Below are 23,153 nucleotides of genomic sequence, written 5' to 3'. Positions count from 1 at the left end.
GGAGATTGCAGGTATAGAACTACTCATTTTTCATTCAGGATGGTTATGTGTGCGTGTGTTGGGCCAACAGAAGGGTCCTTTCTTCTTTTGGTTATTAGAGTCTGTGGGTTCTCAAATTCCGTACCAGGTAGGCAAATATTCATTTGCTTCACCTTTCTATCCCCAACCAGAGATTGTGGTCTTTATGTGCAATTAGAGTAAATATGTGACTCTCACTGTCCCTCTTTCACAAAATTAAGCATGACATTGCGAGTATCCTCAAAAATTAAAATAGCAGAGGGAACTGCCAATTTTCCTGAACTTAAATTTGCCTGACTCCTCACACTAGCAACCCTTCTCCAAGGCAGGCTTCTCCATTGCCAGCTCTAGCCTTTGTAACTACCCTTCTCTCTTCCTCTAAGCCCCTTCCTCACTAGCAATAAAATATATATCCCAATGTAGAACCCAACTTAGTTCCCATTATCTTACCAGAAGTGCCCCCACCCCGTCCCCAGCACTCTAAGGGTGCTCTGGAAATGTACTTAATCATTTGAAGACTATTTTTTTTGCAGTAGGAGTGAGATACAATTTTAAGATCACAATAAAATGCTGGGGACAAATTTCCTAAATTTCTCAAACTCTTTTGACATAGCTCTAAACTTTACCATTAAAATATCCATTTGTGGTCATAGAAAAGGTGAAAATCACTTTTCTGCTTTGGTACTTATTACATGAGGTTGGTTACTTAAAGAACTTACAAATAATGTTGTTTCAGAAGCTTTGTTTCATTTTACTGGGTGGTCCATTTAAAACACTGTCAATACAACTCCACTTCAAAAAAGGATTTACAAATGGGCCACTTTACACAACAGCTATGGTGAGGATTATATAAGTACTCTAAGGTTCGGAGCTTATTTTGTGTAAATATGGTCTAGACTCATTATCTTACCTCCATCTCCAAGCCCGGAGAGAGAGGAAAAAAAAAAAAGAAAAAGAAAAGGAATAAACCTGGTGAGAAAACAGGAAGGAGCTGCAGATTTTGAGGGAAAATGCTAAAATAAACATTTAAGGTGGCTCTCTGTGAATGGGCCGTAATACAGGTAGCTTAAGTTGAAAAGAAGCAGAATAAGGAGTCCGGACTTTATCTGAAAATCCCCAAGTCAGACCTACAAGGCCAAGCCTTGCTCAGTAATGTGCCCTCTGATATGTGGGGTGAAGCCATGAACAAGGTGGAAAGCCCCACCTCCCAGGGAACTGAAGTCTCCAGGCTTGATACTCACGCTGACACTGTCCCCAGGACTGGCGAGCCCAGCCCCAGCAGCAGTCAATCCTCCCACCATAACGACATAGGCCAATCGACGACACTATTTGCCTGGGCCACCTACCAAACAAAAAGATTCAAAATAAATAAGGACACTTTTGAGAAGAAAGGTAATTTCCTCTTTATTATTACTTTAGAAAAAATGTCAACCACACCCAACAATTTTCTACAAACTCTTTTACGCCTGCAGAAATTTAAGGTTAAAACACCTTCACAGAAATAGCTCTGCTATGATCTAATGTCAAATTGCAGACAGTTAAATACTCCATCCCCCAACACACAAGGGTAGGAGAAAAAAGGGGAGGGAAAGATGCTTTCTTAACTAGAAATAGCACCAGCTAACACCAACAATTCTCAAGGCTGCCACTCACAGGATAGTTTCTGAAGCTTGAAATAAAACAGAGTCCTCAGAGACCCACACCTGTTACTGGGGGGAAAGCCAGGTTTGACTGATTCACCATAAACTGAAAAGTATTAAATAAGACATGTCAAAGCAGAAAAAAATTTCTGCCTTATATAAAAGGTGGATGGGGGGAGGAGCAGAAAGAAGGTTTCTCAAAAATCAAGTGTAACAGAGCTCTTTTTGAGACATAACTGTGGCAGAAACAAAAAACAAAAAAAAAACAAAAAAAGTACTAGAAAAAAAGTCTAAATAAAACTAAGGAGAGTTTAAAGTGTAGCTGATAACTCAAGTGTCCTTGTGGTTTGAAACTTGCTTAGAACAACAATTCGTAGTATTTTCCTCTCTAATGTAAATAATGCCTAAAGAAAGTAATTTCAGGATACAGATTTCAGGATACCTGATTACACGTTGACACATTATTTGCTAAATTGTTTCCTTGTTTAGAGTCACACCTAAATGACTTTTTTCCTCTGGGTATCAACATTTTAATTGGCTGTTTTAGACATCTTTTTAAAGTTACAAAAAGCTATATGCATTCACATCATATGCATATCTTGTGATGGGTTTATTGTTGCAAATATGTGTGCAAGAAATGCATAACATACCCAAATGTGAGCACAGAATTGCTTTTAAAAATAAAATGAAAAGGTCTAGACTCTGGCTGCTCTCACATTTTCTTAAAGTCTCTTTATCTTTTCATTTCCCCTTTTCTTTTACCTGCCTTTTCTACCCCCAGCTCCAAAGTACAGAATAACCCCGAACTTTCTATTTCCTCCGACCAGGTAGTAAACAAGCAGCTGTGCTTTTTCTTGGCGCTCCACTGGTTCCCCTCCGTTCGCCTCCGGGTACAAGAAAGCGAATCAATTGTGGAACTGATTCGTTCCAAGATTGCAGGTAAAACAGGTGCTGCATCTTTCTTTAGGACTAGGCAGGGACCTACACGGAGGGGTGGGGGCAGGAGTCGCTGAAGGAAGGCGACCGGGCGGCGGTGTGCGCCAGAGTAAAACCTCTTCCCGCAGCAGCCATCTGCACTCGGGGCGAGCCTGGTCTGTAATTGCGCGGAGATGAGGGGGACCGAGCACACCCTCCCGACAGACCCAGTGTCTCTCACACACTGGAGCGGCCCCGGAGCGCGGGAGGACCGGCTGAGTGACAGCGGAGACGCGGCCCGAGGTTGTTGGAACCTGTCACGGCACGCCGCCGTCAGGCTCGCCCGGGTCTGAGGAGCAGCGCAGTGTGGGCGCTCTCTCACACACATCCACACACTCATGCTCACACTCACGGAGCGCCTACCCTCCGGTCCTCATTTTGAGCCTCCTTCCCTCAAGAAAACCAAATGGGGAGGCCCACAAATCTCCCCCGTAGCCCAGTCGCTGACTCGCGCCCACCCTCTGTGTGAGCGGCCCCGAGAGCCCCGAGCCGAGCCCGGACCTCCCCCCGGGCGCCTGGAAGCTTCCTCACTGAAGAGCCGTCTAGTTCAGGCGCGGGAGTTTCCCGGGTAAGGGATGTTCCGCGCGTCACCTCGGCGTAGGTGGTTCAACCGCGCCCTCCGAGGTGAGATCCCGGGCTCTAGCCGCTCCTCTCCCCCATTCCTAATTCCCGAGCCAGGGCGAGTCGCCCTCGAGGGGCCGCGGCTGGGGTCCCAGACTCGCAGGGGCGCGCCCGCCCCGCGTCGGGCGGGCACTTGGAGCCGCTGGACCGCTCTCCTCGCGCCACGCTGTGCGATGGCCCAACTTCTGGATGGGGAGACGCCTCTCTGTCCGCGTAACTCCGCGGGGAAAAGTGACCCAAGACAGTGAGTGTGAAACTAGCGCGGGAAGGAGGAGAGGGATCATCGGGGCCCAGCTCACCTCCCGTCGAACTCGGCGGCCGCCTGCAGGTAGAGCGAGGACACCAGCACCAGCGCCAGGAGAAAATCCATGTTGGGCAGGGGGTCCTGGGGCGCGGCGCAGTGGCGCGCGAGGAACAGGTTGGGGTGGTGGGCGCCGATGGGAGGCGACCCTCTGAGAGTCTCGGGGAACCCCCAGCCCACGCCTCCCGGGCTACTGCTGCCACTCCCGGAGGGCAGCGGCTAGGCGTGCGGCCGAAGCAGGTCTGCTGCGCGGCGCTGGGAGCCCCCTCCGGTTCCCTCCTAGCTAGGGGAGGCGCTGCAGGGGGAGCTGCGTCGCCCGCAGGGAGGGGCGCCAGGGGCGGGCAGGGGGTGCGCGTGCGCCCGACTCGCCGCTCCCCCAGCCCTGGGCGAAGGGTGAGCGCGCTCGGCTCCTCCCCGGGGGCCCAGCGGGGCAGGCAACTCCGGGGCAGGGGCGCTGCGGGAAGGCAGTGGCTCTTGGGGGTTAGCCAAGCAGGGCGAGCCCCAGCCTGGGAGAAAAGTTGCAAACCCTCTCTGGGAGAGGGAAAGCAGGGTGCCCAGCGGGAAAGAAGGAGTCGAGGAGGAAAGGAGCCCGAGGCGTAGGTGCAAGCTCCGCAGGTTCCGCCCGAACAGGTGGTGACTTCAGGGGCGAGCAGTAGCTTTCACCGGAGGGCGGAGAAGACCTAGAGCAGAGAGGTTCATGGGGCTGGAGCTGAACAGTGTCTGCATTTACTGAAACCACAGCACGACTTGGACAAATTAGCAAAGGCAAACTCTGGGAGTTTGCTTTTCCCACAGAGTTGGCAAAGGCATATTTTTTATTTTTTAACTAACCAAAAGAAATATTTGGCTCTCCAGTCGGGTTTTGAAGAAGAAATGAGCAGACTGTTTCTATCTCTACCAGCTCAACTCCCGAGCACATTAGGATAGGACTGCCCCTCTAGGGACCAGTGCCCGCCAGAGAGGAAGGGCTGCTACTGTCTAGTAGTGTTGTGCTGCCTGATCTTGAGGGGATCACTTAGAAACCATTTTAAGTAATCATTGTTCAGTTGTTGCAGAGTAAAAAGTATTGTGCTAAATAAAGGACTGTGTTCAAATGAAAACAAGATTATCCTAAGATGTACATGAGTCCAGTCAAGTTACCCCTCTTCCCAACCTTACCTCGAGTGACAGCCTTGTGCAGTGATCATCTGTCATCTCCCATACCTCTCAATGTCCTAATTTCTCTTCCTCTAGTCCATGGCCTCCTTGCCTTTCTTGCACGTTCCAGGCATGCCCCTGCCTTGGGGCCAGTGACTGGCTGTTTTCTGTCTGGACCCAAATACCTACATGGCTCACACCCTCACTTCCTTCAGTCTTTGCTCAAATGTCACCTCTTCGAGGAGGCCAATCATGACCATCCTATTTAAAACTGCAGCTTGCCCTCTGCAAATATCTACATGGCATACAACCTCACTTCCTTTAGTCTTTGCTCAAATGTCACACCTCTTTGAGGAGGCCAGTCATGACCATCCTATTTAAACCTCTAACTTGCCCTCCTTCTGATGCTTCTTGGCCTGCCCTACTTTGTCTTTTCTCCATACCACTCATCTTTTGTATTACTATATAACTTGCATGATTTTTGTTGGTATGTTTTCTTTCTGCTAGAATGCAAGCTGTACAAAGGCGGGTATCTAGAACTCTGTCTGGCACATAGTAGGTACTCATAAATGTTTGTTCCATTCATTTGCTACATTACAAACGTTTTCCCCCCATCTTCATTTTCTTTTTGAGGTTTCTACAACTTCAGATTTTTAATGGAAAGTTCTGTGGTGGGTGATCTCACTATCCCGATCATTCAGTGTGTGTAAAAACAGGAATTTTCTTCAAGGAAAGGAAAAATAATGGTTTCAACTTAAATGACTCTTTGATTTCTAAGTTGTTTTCAGTTAGCAAAACAAGTTTCTATTTTAATCTCAAGAAAGATCCATGCCAATTCAGGCTTGGGACATTATTTTAGGCAAACAGCTTGGTGTCATCCATTTCAGGTCCTTCTAATGAAGTCCAAAAATGTAGGAGTCCAAATATTTTTTCTGCAGAAAATCAAATTTTTGTAAGTGTAGGCATGGTTCCAGGTTCCAGTGGCTACTCCTTAGCTGTTTTTGTTTGTTGGTTGGTTAGTTGGTGCCTGGGTTAGATTTACAAATAAACCTCACTGGAGCAATGATGATTAGGGAGAAAGGGGGTAATATACAGCTAAAAACACTGGAGATCTAAGGAAAAGAGCAAGAGTGGTGGGTGAAAACAGGATAAATAACTGGAGGAAAAAGTGTAATGCCCCATCTGCACGTGTCTTTCTTTTGTTTTCCATATATTTGCTTTGGCCTAGAAAATACTCCATTCCTCTTCCTTCTTCATTTGGACAGTCTCCACTTACCCTTTGAGTTTAAATTTAGCTGACACTCTCCCAGGAAGCCTTTTCTGACTTTTTGCTTGGCTGAGACTAGTGTTTTATATACTTCTATTACACTTTGCATCCTCTAAGGTAGCTCTTAATGTATTGTGTTGTAATTCCCTCCCTACCACTCTGGGTCCTGTGAGACATTAGTCTAACCAATAGAAGGGCCAGGGCAGTGCCTATCTTGTCACTATATCCCCAGCACAATGCCTGGCACAAGGCTTAAGTTCAGCAAAGATTAAATAGATGGATTGGATTAAATTGAATTCTGCCTGGTGAACTTTAGCTTCTCCCTTGAGTAAAATGTAGCTAATTATACCAGTCTTTGTTGAATCATGAAATAAGGAGACTCTAAAGGACTTCCAAGGTCTAACTGGTTATTATGCTGCAACTATGACCACCAAAGATCATTCCAAAAAAGAGGCAGAGTTGCCATGGGAGTGACATTTCATTATCTCAGTCTTAAAAACAAACGAACAAGAACAAGATCAAAACAGCTAGCTTTTAGCAATAACTCTATTGTTTTAGGAGGAAAAACTTTTGATTAGGCTTCTTACCAGGTAATGACACCTTGCAGGCAGTAATCCCAATTTTCTCTTGCACAAATAATTTTCTATGACCAGCCACAATGTGATACATATAAATAGCAAAATAGAACGACACAAACACAACTTCAAACCTTTAAAATTTAGAAGTTCATAGTCCTTTCTCTTTTCAGTAAATCTTTATTAAGGACCTATAATGTATTGGCAATTTCTAGCTAGGTACTAGGTCCTGCCCTGAAAGGGTTTACATTCCAGTGGGGGAGCAATACAAAAGGACTATGTAGAGAGGAAAAAGGAGTAACGAGAAGATGAAGGGAGGTTAGGGTTGTAGAAAATGATGGAGGTGTGATTGTAGATGGAGGGCTTTGGTCACCTTTGGGGAAGTAACATTTGAGCAGAGACTGAATGAAGTGAGGGAGAGAGCCACATGAGGGTGTGGGATGGAGCCCGTGTCCATGCAGAGGGAAAAGCGGTGTGTTTTCTCCATCAAGCTCTGAAATGACTTCTCATAGTTGGTGTCATACAAACCATTAAACAAGATATTGCTCCCTCTTCCCACACCCCATACACAGTAGTGGCACAGGCATAGGATGACTGCTTTTAAAAGCTCCTAGTAAGAGAAAGATACACATAGCTGCTTGTTCACAGCAATTTTGACTCCTAGCTGAGCAAGAATTATGGAGACTCTGTTCTGGCAGTGCAGAAAGTGCCTTTGTTAGACAATTGGGATACTCTGCTTCTTTTAGAGGAACTACCTTGTCCATAATCTTCCATAGCCATATCAGAAGTAACTGTTAGAGAAAATGCCTTCCTAGGGGGCTGTATATCATTTACAACGCCTTTTCTGCTGGTAAAAATTTGAAGACTTGAGTATTGCTTTAAGGAGCTAACAGATTCATGTTTCTGTGGCAACTAGATTTCCTTAAAACTGATAAGCTTCTGATCTAATTGCTTCCAGTCAGTTGCTTGTGGAAATAATAGCAAAGTCTTTTCTAGTCCTAGTTTCTGAAGCCTGCTTTATTTCTTTGCTTCCTTGTATCCATACTTTACTTTCTCATCTTAATGGAGGCCACCTTGAGGCTAGCTGAAATAATATTGTTGTTTAGGAAGGCGATACCTTACTCTGATCCTTGCCACAAGGCTTGGATCCCCTCATTTTTATTAATGTTTGAGTCACAAAAACAGCTGTCTTCTTCAGCCCTGAGAGGCCCTAAATTTCTGGACATTCTCACTTCCTTCCATTTCTGCTTGCAAAGCAACCAGTTCTTACCTGAGTTCATCTTTCTTATGATACCTTACTTAAATCAACAAAGAACAGTGAAGTACGCTAACATTCTCATTTTTTACAACTATATTCCTTTGACTTGGATATGTGATGTGCCTTCCAAGTTATTATAGATAACAGTTTTATGAAATAGCATAAGCATCACCAGCTTTCTAGCCTACACAGAGCAGCTATAGTTATGCCTAGTAAAACCACAATCCAACTGTATAATCCCTCCAATGACTTCCCATCATAAGTGGAGTAAAAAAACTCTTTGCTCTGTCCTCCTACCTGTATCTCTAATTGCAAATTTGCCTAACCATTAAGAAAATGCAGGGTTTTAAATTAAGACATCATCTTTTCTTTTCTGGTACCAATTTCTATGTCAGTTAAGGTGAAAAGTTAAAATGCTGTAACAAAGAGACCCAAAATATAATGACTTTCAAAAGATAGAAATTATTTCTTCATCATGTAACAGTCTGAAGTGAGTGTATCAGGTTGGTGGACAGCTCTGTTCCATGAGGTCTTTCAGGTCCCAACCTGACAGTGACTCTCTCACCTTCACAGTCACTCTAATAGTTACCATTCTAGCTAGTGAGATGGAAGAAAAGAAAGTATGGAGGAGGCACACTTGTTCTCATAAGGACTAGAGCCAGGAAATAGCACCTATTAATGCTGTTCAGTTTCACTGGGATGAACTAGATCAGATGGTCACATACAATTGCAAGGGAGACTGGAAAACATAGCCTAGTCATTAACTCAACCTTCTATCGCTATGGAAGAAGGAAGAGCAGAATTTAGAGAGCAACTAATAGTCGCCACCACAGACTATTATGTGAAGTTACACTTCAGACAAGTAAAGTGTGAGATGTCTTATAGACATTCAAGTGGAGAAGTCAAATAGGCAGTACGCTGCACAACTCTGCAACTCAGAGAGCCTAGGGCTCAAGATGTAAATTGTTAGTCACAATAGTATTTAAGTCCCTGGGACTGGATGAGAGAAAGTAAATGTAGATGTAGAATGAAGAAAGTGGAGGGAGAGAGAAGAAATCTAATTAAGACGAGTTGATGGGCGCTGACGAGTTGATGGGTGCGTAGCACGCCAACATGGCACAAGTATACATATGTAACAAACCTGCACATTATGCACATGTACCCTAGAACTTAAAGTATAATAATAAAAAAAAAAGAGAGAGAACTAAGGACTAAGAACTAAGGATGTTCCAAAATTTAAGTAGGGAAGAAATCCAGGAAAATGAAAAGGAGGAGATAGGGGTGTAATGGGAAACTCAAGCAAGTATATTGTCTTATAAGCCAAAGATAGAAAGGTTAAATAAGATCAGGACTAAGAAGTGATCATCAGACTTGATAAGGAGATCGCTGATGATCTTGATAAGGCTGGTTTTAGTGGAATGGTGAGGATGAGTGCCTGATTCTACTGTCTTGAAAAGAGAAAATAACTTCAAAAGCAAAGTACTTTAGAGGTGAGATGAGATTAGATTCAGTCTTCAAGTCAAAATAAAAAATTATAAATAACAACTGAAAGTACAGAATATCTAGAATGTATTGATAAAAAGTATATTTAGTTATCTATGCATGGCTACATCTGTTGCTATATTGCTGGTTAAAATGGCCCCCTGATTGGTAAACCACATTTAAACCGCAAGTACCAAATACACCTGTTAGCAAATGACTGGATCTCCTGTGTACAGTGACTATTAAGGGGCATATCCCTTGAAGGGACTCTGGGCACTATGCCTAAGGGGTTGTCACAAGAGACGCTCCAGAGGGGCATGAGTCTATCAAGCCAGGACAGTTTCCCACCCGTGTAAAGTGGGTCACATCTTACACCTGAGCTGTACTGCTGTGTAAAGTGTTCCACCAAAGAGACACACTTGATGCTACACTTACCAACTGTGGTCACTGTCCTGTATCCTTCTGTATAAATAGATGCCATATGTAGCCATGATAGTCTCGTGAGCCTGAAAGTTTACTTAAACTCAAGAAGACCTCTTAAGGGTGCTACAGACCCTATGATCAGCACTATAGAATCCAGATTAAAACAAAAAAAAAAAACAAAAACCCTATTCATAGAAGAGAGATGGATCTATTGAGATATATTTCTATCTGAAACAAAAAGCCAGAATACTATATAATGGTGAAATCTCGGGAGAATTCTTATTAATGTCGGGAACAAGAAGAGGGTGCTGAAATCACTATTTTTTATTTTGGAATATCCTGGAAATATTATTTGATGTAATTAGACAAGGAAAATATATATAAATACTTGAAAGCAAGAGGCCAAGTTCTCATTATCTGAAGATGATATGATTATATAACTAGACCATATAGTTGTTTAAACCCTATAGAAAAAAATAAGAATATTCAATAAGCTACATAGTTATAAAACTTGGTAATTTAAATATGGGCGAATACACATATATATGAAAAATTTAAAAATATGAAAAATTACCAACTTAAAAGACTGATCTTCAAAATTTTACGCTGACTTTCTCTTTACAAACTGAAAACATTTGATATGGTTTGGCTGTGTCCCCACCCAAATCTCATCTTGAATTGTAACTCCCACAATTCCCACATGCCATGGGAGGAACCTGGTGGGAGATGATTGAATTATGGGGGCAGGTCTTTCCTGCACTGTTATCATGATAGTGAATGAGTCTCATGAGATCTGATGGTTTTAAAAACAGGAATTTATCTGCACAAGCTCCCTTTTTGCATGTGCCATCCATGTAAGACATGACTTGCTCCTCCTTGCCTTCCGCCATGATTGTAAGGCTTCCCCAGCCATGTGGAACTGTAAATCCAATTAAGCCACTTTCTTTTGGAAATTACCAAGTCTCAGGTATGTCTTTATCAGCAGTGTGAAAATGGACCAATACAGCATTGATCTTTTGGTCTAATATAGCACACATGAGAAATGAACAGCTTCAGGCACAGCTATTACTGTGGATGTTTCTCACCTATTTTCAAATAATTTTGCCAAAGAAAATAGAAGACCATATTTAAGGGACCTTTACTTCCATTTTAATATCACAAGAAGAACTGAAATAGGCAGAAATGGCTGACCAACAAATAAGAAAGCAGTTTCAAGTGTTACAAAGTAGTTATATTTTAACCTTTCAGCCTTTAAAAAATTGTGTCAATGATCTGATACATTTTTAAATTGTTGTTTTATGTTTTTATTTATAAAATTGGAAGATTATTCTATGTTGACAATAAATTTTTAGTATCACAAAACCAGGAGTGGTAAAGCTACTTATATCCTGTAACACACTACTCCCAACATCTTTGGCTTAACACAATAAAAATTCCTTTCAATAGAGCAAAGTTTAATACAGGTTGGACAGCTCTCTTAAATAACTCTCTGTAAGTGGCCACTCAAGTATCTGAGCTCCTTCCATCATTCTCTCTTTTAGGAGTTCTTTTGTAGACACATGGACAAGGGAGAGAGAGAACATGGGCAATCAGACCTGGGGATTTGTGGTCTGCCATTTGCCACTGCCTAATCACAGGGCCCCCAACTTAACTGCAAGGGAAACTGGATTATGTATTTTTCTAGTGTGCCAAGGAGGAAAATGAAAACCTTTAATTGAATGCATAGCCTTCTTTTTTCCATGTTCTTCAAGAAGCCAGTGAACTTAGTATTTAATTACTGTCAGAAAATAGCTAAACATTATGACATTACTGAAAAAAATATTTTCTTTGAAAATCATTCTTCAAAGTCCATTTAGTCAAGGATTCTCCTCATACAGCAAGTCAATATATTCACTGAGGAATTCTTAACATGTAACTCACCCAGTTAAACTAGGTAAATTGCATAAAGTACGTAGCCCCGCACATGACACATGTAGTAAGTACTCAACAAATATTAGTTGCCTCCTTAACTCAAGTGGAGACTTTCCTGCTGGAAATTTAATGGTTCTATACTCAGGTTTTTCTATTTCCAAGACAGACCATTGCAAACACTTACATTAACATTTCCTGTGCCTAAACCAGATCTTGCATGTTGTGTTGTGAATCACTAATCACAATTGAGTTTTTAATCAAAGTATTTGTGCTAACGTAAAGTTGCCTAAAATACCCTTGCATCCCACTGCTACATTGAGAAAGTACTAGTTTAGCTTTTCACCTTTCATAATAAATTGTCATTCTACCCTTCTGGACTCCAAAACATGCATCTGTTCTCAAACAACACAGAAGACCTATTTTTCTTACAAAACTTTAGTGCTTGTAAAAATCCTTGTTAAAATAAATATTTATGGAAGTGAGTCTAGATGGGAGATACATTGTCAACTCCTCTGGGTTTCATAAGTATTAACCTTTGATCAAACTAGTCTCTTATAACTAAATTTAGAACTTGGAAGACTCTTCTCTTACTGACTTGAACTTTTAGCTTTTATGACCTTTTTTTTTTTTTTTTTTTTTTTTAAACAGGAAATAGTCAAATGAGATCTGCCTATACCTTCTGAAAGACTGTTGTGGATGTTATCTGATGTATCTATCTTGATCCCATCAGGTAACTCATTTCTTATAGAATTTAGGGCTACAAAAAATTTTGTCTCTTTGAGAAAATGTTATGCCTTCTCTTTTCTCATTAAACATACTATATCAAACTTTCCTTTTAAAAGTGAATTCCAGAAAACTATGGCAATGGTAAAACCATCAGTGGTTTCCAGTGTTGGAGGGAAGGATGACTAGGCAGAAAACAGAGAATTTTTAGGGAAATGGAACTATTCTGTATGACACTATAATGGTAGATACATGTCATTCTATATTTGTCAAAACCCAATATATATTTGTAGAATGTACAACACCAAGAGTGAACCTAATGTAAACTATGCACTTCAGGTGATAATCATGTGGCAGTGTCGGTTCATCATTTATAACAAATGTACCTGTTGATAACAGGGGAGGTTGTGCACCAAGGGACAGAAGGTATATGGGAAGATTCTGTCCTTTCTGCTCAATTTTGTTGTGAACCTAAAATTTCTGTAAAAGAGAAAGTTTTTTTTTTTTTTTTTTTTTTTTTTTGTGACTGCCAGGAATCTCAGAGTTAAATTCTGTCACTAGAATTATTTTAACTCTGAAGGTAGATTAGCATGTGTGTTCTTTCCGTGCTTGCCCTGGTCTTGATTTTCTCTCTGTTTTATTAGCCTTATTTTATATGGTGATTTCTTGAGGATTTTCTCCAAGTCCATTTTGGAAAGAAGCAGGACTAAGATAAACTTAATATGCAGAAGATAAAAGCATAGTCCCTCAACTGTTAACATTTGAGTTTGATTTCAAGGTTCCAGCTTAGTTGTTTATTTATTGTTTGGTATTTCCTATCAGTTTTTCTTTTTTCCTGTTTCTTTTTTTTATTATTATACTTTAAGTTCTAGGGTACACGTGCACAATTTGCAGGTTTGTTACATATGTGTACATGTGCCATGTTGGTGTGCTGTACCCATTAACTCGTCATTTACATTAGGTATATCTCCTAATGCTATCCCTCCCCTCTCGCCCCACCCCACGACAGTCCCTGGTGTGTGATGTTTCCCTTCCTAGGTCCAAGTGTTCTCATTGTTCAGTTCCCACCTATGAATGAGAACATGCGGTGTTTGGTTTTCTGTTCTTGCATTAGTTTGCTGAGAATGATGGTTTCCAGCTGCATCCATGTCCCTACAAAGGACATGAACTCATCCTTTTTTATGACTGCATAGTATTCCATGGTGTACATGTGCCACATTTTCTTAATCCAGTCTGTCATTGATGGACATTTGGATTGGTTCCAAGTCTTTGCTATTGTGAATAGTGCCGCAATAAACATACGTGTGCATGTGTCTTTATAGCAGCATGATTTATAAGCCTTTGGGTATATACCCAGTAATGGGATGGCTGGGTCAAATGGTATTTCTAGTTCTAGATCCTTGAGGAATCGCCACACTGTCTTCCATAATGGTTGAACTAGTTTACAGTCCCACCAACAGTGTAAAAGTGTTCCTGTTTCTCCACATCCTCTCCAGCGCCTGTTGCTTCCTGACTTTTTAATGATCACCATTCTAACTGGTATGAGACAGTATCTCATTGTGGTTTTGATTTGCATTTCTCTGATGACGAGTGATTATGAGCATTTTTTCATGTGTCTGTTGTCTTCTTTTGAGAAGTGTCTGTTCATATCCTTTGCCCACTTTTTGATGGGGTTGTTTGTTTTTTTCTCATAAATTTGTTTGAGTTCTTTGAGGGTTCTGGATATTAGCCCTTTGTCAGATGAGTAGATTGCAAAAATATTCTCCCATTCTGTAGGTTGCCTATTCACTCTGATGGTTGTTTCTTTTACTGTGCAGAAGCTCTTTAGTTTAATTAGATCCCATTTGTCAATTTTGGCTTTTGTTGCCATTGCTTTTGGTGTTTTAGTCATGAAGTCCTTGCCCATGCCTATGTCCTGAATGGTATTGCCTAGGTTTTCTTCTAGGGTTTTTATGGTTTTAGGTCTAACATTTAAGTCTCTAATCCATCTTGAATTAATTTTTGTATAAGGTGTAAGGAAGGGATCCGGTTTTGGCTTTCTACATATGGCTAGCCAGTTTTCCCAGCACCATTTATTAAATAGGGAATCCTTTCCCCATTTCTTGTTTTTGTCAGGTTTGTCAAAGATCTGATGATTTTCGATGTGTAGTACTATTTCTGAGGGCTCTGTTCTGTTCCATTGGTCTATATCTCTGTTTTGGTACCAGTACCATGCTGTTTGGTTACTGTAGCCTTGTAGTATAGTTTGAAATCAGGTAGCGTGATGCCTCCAGCTTTGCTCTTTTGGCTTAGGATTGTCTTGGCAATGCAGGCTCTTTTTGGTTCCATATGAACTTTAAAGTCGTTTTTTCCAATTCTGTGAAGAAAGTCATTGGTAGCTTAATGGGGATGGCATTGAATCTATAAATTACCTTGAACAGTATGGCCATTTTCACGATATTGATTCTTCCTATCCATGAGCATGGAATGTTCTTCCATTTGTTTGTGTCCTCTTTTATTTCATTGAGCAGTGGTTTGTAATTCTCCTTGAAGAAGTCCTTCACATCCCTTGTAAGTTGGATTCCTAGGTATTTTATTCTATTTGAAGCAATTGTAAATGGGAGTTCACTCACAATTTGGCTCTCTGTTTGTCTGTTATTGGTATACAAGAATGCTTGTGATTTTTGCAGATTGATTTTGTATCCTGAGACTTTGCTGAAGTTGTATATCAGCTTAAGGAGATTTTGGATTGAGACGATGGGGTTTTCTAAATATACAATCATGTCATCTGCAAACAGAGACAATTTGACTCCCTCTTTTCCTAATTGAATACCCTTTATTTCTTTCTTCTGCCTGATTGCCCTCGCCAGAACTTCCAACACTATGTTGAATAGGAGTGGTGAGAGGGCATTCCTGTCTTGTGCCAGTTTTCAAAGAGAATGCTTCCAGTTTTTGCCCATTCAGTATGATATTGGCTGTGAGTTTGTCATAAATAGCTCTTATTATTTTGAGAAACATCCCATCAATAGCTAGTTTATTGAGAGTTTTTAGCATGAGGGGCTGTTGAATTTTGTCAAAAGCCTTTTCTGCATCTATTGAGATAATCATGTGGTTTTTGCCTTTGGTTCTCTTTATATGATGGATTATATTTATTGATTTGCATATGTTGAACAAGCCTTGCATCCCGGGGAAGAAGCCGAGTTGATGATGGTGGATAAGCTTTGTGATGTGCTGCTGGATTCGGTTTGCCAGTATTTTATTGAGGATTTTTGCATCGATGTTCATCAGGGATATTGGTCTAAAATTCCATTTTTTTGTTGTATCTCTGCCAGGCTTTGGTATCAGGATGATGCTAGCCTCATACAATGAGTTAGGGAGGATTCCCTCTTTTTCTATTCATTGGAATAGTTTCAGAAGGAATGGTACCAGCTCCTCTTTGTACCTCTAGTAGAATTTGGCTGTGAATCTGTCTGGTCCTGGACTTTCTTTGGTTGATAGGCTAATAATTATTGCCTCAATTTCAGAGCCTGTTATTGGTCTATTCAGGGATTCAACTTCTTCCTGGTTTAGTCTTGGGAGGGTGTATGTGTCCAGGAACTTATCCATATCTTCTAGATTTTCTAGTTTATTTGCATAGAGGTGTTTACAGTATTCTCTGATGGTAGTTTGTATTTCTGTGGGGTTGGTGGTGATATCACCTTTATCATTTTTCATTGCATGTATTTGATTCTTCTCTCTTTTCTTCTTTATTAGTCTTGCTAGTGCTTATCAATTTTTTTTGATCTTTTCAAAAAAACAGCTCCTGGATTTATTGATTTTTTGAAGGGTTTTTTGTGTCTCTGTCTCCTTCAGTTCTGCTCTAATCTTAGTTATTTCTTGCCTTCTGCTAGCTCTTGAATGTGTTTGTTCTTGCTTCTCTTGTTTTAATTGTGATGTTAGGATGTCAATTTTAGATCTTTCCTGCTTTCTCTTGTGGGCATTTAGTACTATAAATTTCCCTCTCCACACTGCTTTAAATGTGTTCCAGAGATTCTGGTATGTTGTGTCTTTTTTCTCATTGGTTTCAAAGAACTTCTTTATTTCTGCCTTCATTTCATTATGTACCCAGTAGTCATTCAGGAGCAGGTTGTTCATTTTCCATGTAGTTGAGCGGTTTTGAGTGAGTTTCTTAATCCTGAGTTCTAGCTTGATTGCTCTGTGGTCTGACAGACAGTTTGTTGTCATTTCGGTTCTTTTACATTTGCTGAGAAGTGCTTTACTTCCAATTATGTGGTCAATTTTGGACTAAGTGTGATGTGGTGCTGAGAAGAATGTATATTCTGTTGATTTGGGGTGGAAAGTTCTGTAAATGTCTGTTAGGTCTGCTTGGTGCAGAGTTGAGTTCAATTTCTGTATATCCTTGTTAACTTTTTGTCTCATTGATCTGTCTAATGTTGACAGTGGGGTGTTAAAATCTCCCATTATTATTGTGTGGGAGTCTAAGTCTTTTTGTAGGTCTCTAAGAACTTGCTTTATGAATCTGGGTGCTCCTGTATTTGGTGCATATATATTTAGGATGGTTAGCTCTTCTTGTTGAATTGATCCCTTTACCATTATGTAATGGCCTTCTTTATCTCTTTTGATCTTTATTGGTTTAAAGGCTGTTTTATCAGAGACTAGGATTGCAACCCCTGCTTTTTTTGTTCTCCATTTGCTTGGTAGATCTTCCTCCATCCCCTTATTTTGAGTCTATATGTGTCTCTTTGCACATGTGATGGGTTTCCTGAACACAGGACACTGATGGGTCTTGACTCTTTATCCAGTTTGCCAGTCTGTGTGTTCTAATTGGGGAATTTAGGCCATTTACATTTAATGCCCATATTGTTATGTGTGAATTTGCTCCTGTCATTATGATGTTAGCTGGTTATTTTGCTCGTTAGTTGATGCAGTTTCTTCCTATCATTGATGGTCTTAACAATTTGGCATGTTTTTGCAGTGGCTGGTACCGGTTGTTCCTTTCTGTGTTTAGTGTTTCCTTCAGGAGCTCTTGTAAGGCAGGCTTGGTGGTGACAAAATCTCTCAGGATTTGCTTGTCTGTAAAGGATTTTATTTCTCCTTCACTTATGAAGCTTAGTTTGGCTGGATATGAAATTCTGGGTTGAAAATTCTTTAAGAATGTTGAATATTGGCCCCCATTATCTTCTCCTTGTAGAGTTTCTGCCAAGAGATCTTTGTTTGTCTTATGGGCTTCCCTTTGTGGTTAACCCAACCTTTCTCTCTGGCTGCCCTTAACAATTTTTCCTTCATTTCAAATTTGATGAATCTGACAATTATGTGTCTTGGAGTTGCTCTTCTTGAGGAGTATCTTTGTGGCATTCTCTGTATTTCCTGAATTTGAATGTTGGCTTGCCTTGCTAGGTTGGGAAAGTTCTCCTGGATAATATCCTGCAGAGTGTTTTCCAACTTGATTCCATTCTCCCCATCACTTTCAGGTACACCAATCAGACATAGAGTTGGTCTTTTCACATAGTCCCATATTTCTTGGAAACTTTGTTCATTTCTTTTTTTTCATTTTTCTCTAAACTCTTCTCACTTCATTTCATTCATTTGATCTTCAATCACTGATACCTTTTCTTCCACTTGATTGAATCGGCTGCTGATGCTTGTGCATGTATCACGTAGTTCTCATGCCATGGTTTTCAGCTCCATCAGGTCATTTTTGGTCTTCTCTATGCTGTTTATTCTAGTTAGCCATTTGTCTAATCTTTTTTCAAGGTTTTTAGTTTTTAGTTTCTCTGCGATGGGTTTGAACATCCTCCTTTAGCCCAGAGAAGTTTGTTATTACCGATCGTCTGAAGCCTTCTTCTCTCAACTCGTCAAAGTCATTCTCTGTCCAGCTTTTTTCTGTTGCTGGTGAGGAGCTGCATTCCTTTGGAGGAGAAGAGGCACTCAGAGTTTTAGAATTTTCAGCTTTTCTTTTCTGGTTTCTCCTCATCTTGTCTTCAGTGATGGTGATGTACAGATGGGGTTTTGATGTGGATGTCCTTTCTGTTTATTAGTTTTCCTTCTAACAGTCAGGACCCTCAGCTGCAGGTCTGTAGGAGTTTGCTGGAGGTCCACTCCAGACTGTTTGCCTAGGTATCACCAGCAGAGGCTGCAGAACAGCAAATATTGCAGAACAGCAGGTGTTGCTGCCTGATCCTTCCTCTGGAAGCTTTGTCTCAGAGGGACACCTGGCTGTATGAGGTGTCAGTGAGCCCCTACTGGGAGGTGTCTCCCAGTTAGGCTACTCGAGGGTCAGGGACCCACTTGAGGAGGCAGTCCATTCTCAGATCTCAAACTCCATGCTGGGACAACCACTACTCTCTTCAAAGCTGTCAGACAGTGACGTTTACATCTGTGGAGGTTTCTGCTGCCTTTCGTTCAGCTATGCCCTGCCCCCAGAGGTGGAGTCTACAGAGGCATGTAGGCCTCCTTGAGCTGCAGTGGGCTCCACCCAGTTCGAGCTTCCTGGCTGCTTTGTGTACCTACTCAAGCCTCAGCAATGGCAGATGCCCCTCCCACAGCCTCGCCGCCACCTTGCAGTTGGATCTCATTCTGCTGTGCTAACAGTGAGCGAGGCTCCATGGGCATGGGACCCTCTGAGCCAGGTGCAGGATATAATCTCCTGGTGTGCCATTTGCTAAGACCGTTGGACAAGTACAGTATTAGGGTGGGAGTCCCGATTTTCCAGGTACCGTCTGTCGCGGCTTCCCTTGGCTAGGAAAGGGAATTTCCCGACCCCTTGAGCTTCCAGGGTGAGGTGTTGCCCTGCCCTGCTTTGGCCCATGCTCCATGGGCTGCACCCACTGTCTGACAAGCCCCAATGAGATGAACCCGGTTCCTCAGTTGGAGATGCAGAAATCACCATTCTTCTGCGTTGCTTATGCTGGGGGCTATAGACTAGAGCTGTTCCTATTTGACCATCTTGGAACCTCCTCCTTTTTTTTCCTGTTTCTTAATACAACTTCTGTTCTTATGAAAAAATTTAAAATTTCTGATTGTACCAGCTTTACTACATACAGGTACTACACATTTATAACAGTTCACCCTTGCCCCTTGTTTAAAAAGTAAAATCTGTCTCTCATAGAATAGATTGCCTTTCCCTAGACAGAAATGGCAAGCAAAATTCCAAGATCTCACACCTCTTTAATGGAAAGATATTTGTGCATAATCTACATCAGTTAAGACTACTTTTACTTGTTCCATTGAAGGTGGAAAAAACTAAACACCATTCTATACACAGCTTGAGCTATCTGATCTATTGTATGAGCAAGACCTTAGTCTCCAGTGCAAATAATCTGAAGTGTAAAATTCATTGAAATTGAGAAGTTGGAGGATATTGGTAGATTAATGTTTTTCATTATAGTATCTTTAATTCTGGTAAATGTGCCTGTTAACTGCAATTATTTGCAAAATAATTTCATCAAAGAAATCAAATCATCTTAGAAGTATTATCTCATCTTCCAAAATGTATGTCTAGGGGTACAGTGTGATTCTGAACAATTTTACTTACTAAAAAATTAATGCAGGACAGTACTTTAGGGTCTGTCAAGTTGCAGATTTAACCCCACTCATAAATACCAGCTGAACTCTGACTAATCATTTACCCTCTCTGAAACTCAGTTTCCTCTTCTATTATATAGAAATACTATAATAATATGTGTCTTGCAGAGTTATTGTGAAAATTTAATGAGTAAATATATAATGCCATCACTACAGTGTCTGTTACATAGATGGCATTCAATTAATGGTAGCTGTAAAGTTTAACATAGGAAGTGCAACTGCAGCATTTATTATCCAGATCACAGTCTATGCTGTGGCATATGCGAATATAAAGCGATGGAGCGTCTATACTTCTATTTCTTTCCACAGCATCTGGATAGGGAGGAATGCTGGACTGTTTCTGCATTCTCATAAGTCTCTCTCTTTCTCTCTCAGCACAGGGTTTTTGTTTTTGCTTTGTCTCTTACTTTGATATTAGTAGAAGCTGGAAGCAGAGGTTCCTGTCTTTCAACAACAGGTATCAATATTGCTTGCAGAATAGCCAGTGTAGGCCTTAGGAAGCTTCCAGAGAAGGAAGGATTCACCTGAACTAGAGACATAGAGTTTGTTATTTTTAATGAAATAGGGATGAAATTGGCACATACCAATTCAGAAGAAGGAAAAGAAAGGCAAAAAAAAAAAAAAAAAAAAAAAAAAAGAAAGGCCTGGCTGGACTTGCTCTCCAGGTTTAGCTTCTAGGAGCAGGGCCAAATGCTGCTTGCCAGGCAGGAGATTTCTCTCAACTCATGTCAATCCTTGGTACAATCAGCTCAAATGTCTTTATAGTCTTGAAGAGAGATTTACTTTTTTTCAGTAAATAATTTGACAGATATCTATTGCATAACACATGTGTGTTGTACTGAAACAGGACAATTTCACCAGGACCAAGTTGAAAACATCCTAATTTGTGAGTGTTAAAGCAGCATGCACCTTGGCTGTGAAAAATCATAGTTCTAGAGATGCCAAGAAAAAGCAAATGATCACAGAAATTTTGGGCTATTCCATTTGGCTATAGGGATATTCTTCAGAACCTGTGCAGTCATGTGTATTTTCTCCATGAAGTGAATTCCCAATTTATCTATTTGCCACAATTATTTTTAACACTTGTTTTTTCTATTTTTTGAAAGAAACTTGGTTGTATCCTCCCAAATTCATTTACTCTTACCTTAGATTGAAAGATAAATGATTCCTTATCCCTCAAACTGAAAGGTAAATGAAAATAGTCCTTTGTCAGGTACCAAATTAGTTGAGGCTTGACAAAAACACTAAAGCTTATTTAGCAATGCTTGGAAGAAGAAGTTCAGCATGAAAAGAATAGGCCTACTGCTTGGAAAAGACAGTAAATGTTAACAGATGCTATGAAGAAGGCATAGTTACTCAACTCCTACCATTCTTCTTCATCAAGTAAAAGGAAGCATCTTCACATTGAAAAGAGTAGGGCAAATGTAAAGTGAGTCATAAATTTTACAACTCACTCTCTATAAAGGAATTGAATTACAAAATATGATGGTCTGACTTTCTCTAAGGCCATATATATCTAATCCAATACTGTAATTAACATTAAGTTTAAATGTCGGTAGTCTTAAAAGAATGAACACAAATCTTGGATGGAAGCATTTCAAAGATGTCATTATCAAATACTCCCTTGCTGTGGATAGAGTTAGACATGTAGAATCTTTAACAGAATATTGCTTCACTCTGCCTTAGAGCTCATTTGGTTGCAAGAAACAAAGTCATTCTGGCCACTTAAAATACAGGAGGATTTATTATACAGATGCTCCTCATGAAATTCAGGAGATGAAGGACCGTTGAGTGCCATGGGGAATCAGATTTTCAGGAGAAAAATAATCAGACTGACTTGGCTCATGGGTCAGATGTTCACCCCCTCTTTTTTTAAATCAGAGAGTGTTGGGTTTATCTGGTATAAATGTAGGAAGAAGGGCTCACTGCTAATGTTATAATTGAGGGAGGAAAAGAGGATGTTCTTGAACAAAACTGGGAAGAAATCTGAAAATGTCTCTGTAATCACTACGATCTGGACTTAGTGTTTCAGTATCCTGGAATCCTCACAAAATCTTAAATAACTATTAAGGACAAGTTCACATATTGGAACAGGTTTTGGCAAAACTTCTTAAGGGAAAAGTGGATATTTTAAATATATGTAAACTATTCCCCACCAAATGAGGTTTAAACTCATACATTTCTCTCTACCAATGAAATGAAATTCTAAAATTGAAATAAAAGTTTTAGTGACACATTTGAACATTAACCAAAGATTTTTAGAATAAACACCAATGAAGTTATATATTTAAAATCAATAGAATGTGACAGATTAGGAAGAGAATATTCAATTCATGTACATGCAGTGAACAATTATCAATAAACGATTTTCTGATTTTTGTTTTTGTTTTAGAGACAGGGTCTCTCTATGTTGCCTAGGCTGGCCTTGAACTCCTAGGCTCAAGTGATCTTCCAGCTCAGACTCCTGAGTAGCTGGGACTACAAGAATGCTACTGTGTTCTGTCTCAACATATGATTTTAAAGCAAAATGGCTGTTGTGATGTAGCTTAACTGAGACAATGTGAAATCTTCCAGAGGAGTCAGCAGAGAGTACTGACACCTTTCTTCTGACACCTTCATCTACCTGGGTTAGAGTAAGCTTATAATCAGAACAGGCCCTGGATCAAAAATTTCCTAGAGAAGCAGCTTCTGCTGCTGCCATCTGCCTGAAACAGATTCAAAGCTCAGAGCTAAATACCAGCCTGCCTAGATTTGATGGCCAGAGGGGGCATCAAAGGATGTGGTCAGCCAGCTTGACTTCAACTGTCCTGGGCTGTCATGTCAGGATCCGAATTTATCTGTGTCAGCAAAATAGTTTAATAGCAAAATAACATTATCAAATTTTAATAAAATTTGAATCACTTTAAAATATAAGATATGTAGTCTCTTAAATAGTAAATTGTTTACTTCCATTTATTAAATTAATGGTTCCTTCTATTCAAGCAAAAAAACCATTTGTTTGAGTACATAGTTGAAAATATTTTTTGAAACTTTTGAAACTTGGAATGTTTTCTCTAAGATTTTCAGATATAATTAAAAAGAAAATTTTAATTTTCAGCTATTATTTTGATTTTGTATTCTGTGTTTGAAGCATATGTGATTGATTGTTTTTCTTTTGAAATCCAGTTTCAATGTCAGTGTATCACTGGATTAGTGTTTTATGTTTGAATCCTTTAATATCAAACATTTGTGTATAATTTAGTAGCTGTCATATTCAACT

At 40.4% G+C, this 23,153-nt stretch overlaps 2 protein-coding genes across 26 annotated transcripts in view; one reads left to right on the top strand and one right to left on the bottom strand.

Moving 5' to 3' along the window:
• The window catches only part of NPNT (nephronectin), a 77,366-nt gene extending 72,323 nt beyond the window's left edge, over positions 1-5,043 (bottom strand). For 12 of the 16 annotated variants that reach the window (XR_013417251.1, XR_001444893.3, XR_013417249.1 and 9 more), the window contains exons 1-2: positions 3,554-3,809; positions 1,260-1,360 (exon numbers count right to left, since the gene is read on the bottom strand). Coding sequence is in view for 9 of the 16 variants with exons in the window: in XM_015138920.3 (XP_014994406.1) it covers positions 1,260-1,360; positions 3,554-3,624 (172 nt within the window). In the remaining 7 variants the exon portion in view is untranslated. Of the gene's footprint in view, positions 1-1,259; positions 1,361-3,224; positions 3,466-3,553; positions 3,810-4,713 lie in introns of those variants that run through there. The other 4 variants (XM_078002057.1, XM_078002058.1, XM_078002060.1 and 1 more) reach the window with 2 other exon arrangements.
• LOC114678372 (uncharacterized) overlaps positions 2,466-23,153 on the top strand; it is a 109,966-nt gene continuing 89,278 nt past the window's right edge. For 2 of the 10 annotated variants that reach the window (XM_078002070.1, XM_078002069.1), the window contains exon 1: positions 2,836-3,201. In XM_078002070.1, the coding sequence (XP_077858196.1) occupies positions 2,972-3,201 (230 nt within the window). In that variant the 5' untranslated portion in view covers positions 2,836-2,971. Of the gene's footprint in view, positions 2,598-2,835; positions 3,258-3,436; positions 3,583-23,153 lie in introns of those variants that run through there. The other 8 variants (XR_013417258.1, XR_013417256.1, XR_013417254.1 and 5 more) reach the window with 6 other exon arrangements.

This window comes from Macaca mulatta, chromosome 5 (genome assembly GCF_049350105.2).
Source record: "Macaca mulatta isolate MMU2019108-1 chromosome 5, T2T-MMU8v2.0, whole genome shotgun sequence".
NCBI classification, from domain to species: Eukaryota; Metazoa; Chordata; class Mammalia; order Primates; family Cercopithecidae; genus Macaca; species Macaca mulatta.
The sequence above is the reverse complement of the archived record's forward strand: the minus strand, read 5'-3'. Positions and strand labels throughout refer to the sequence as shown.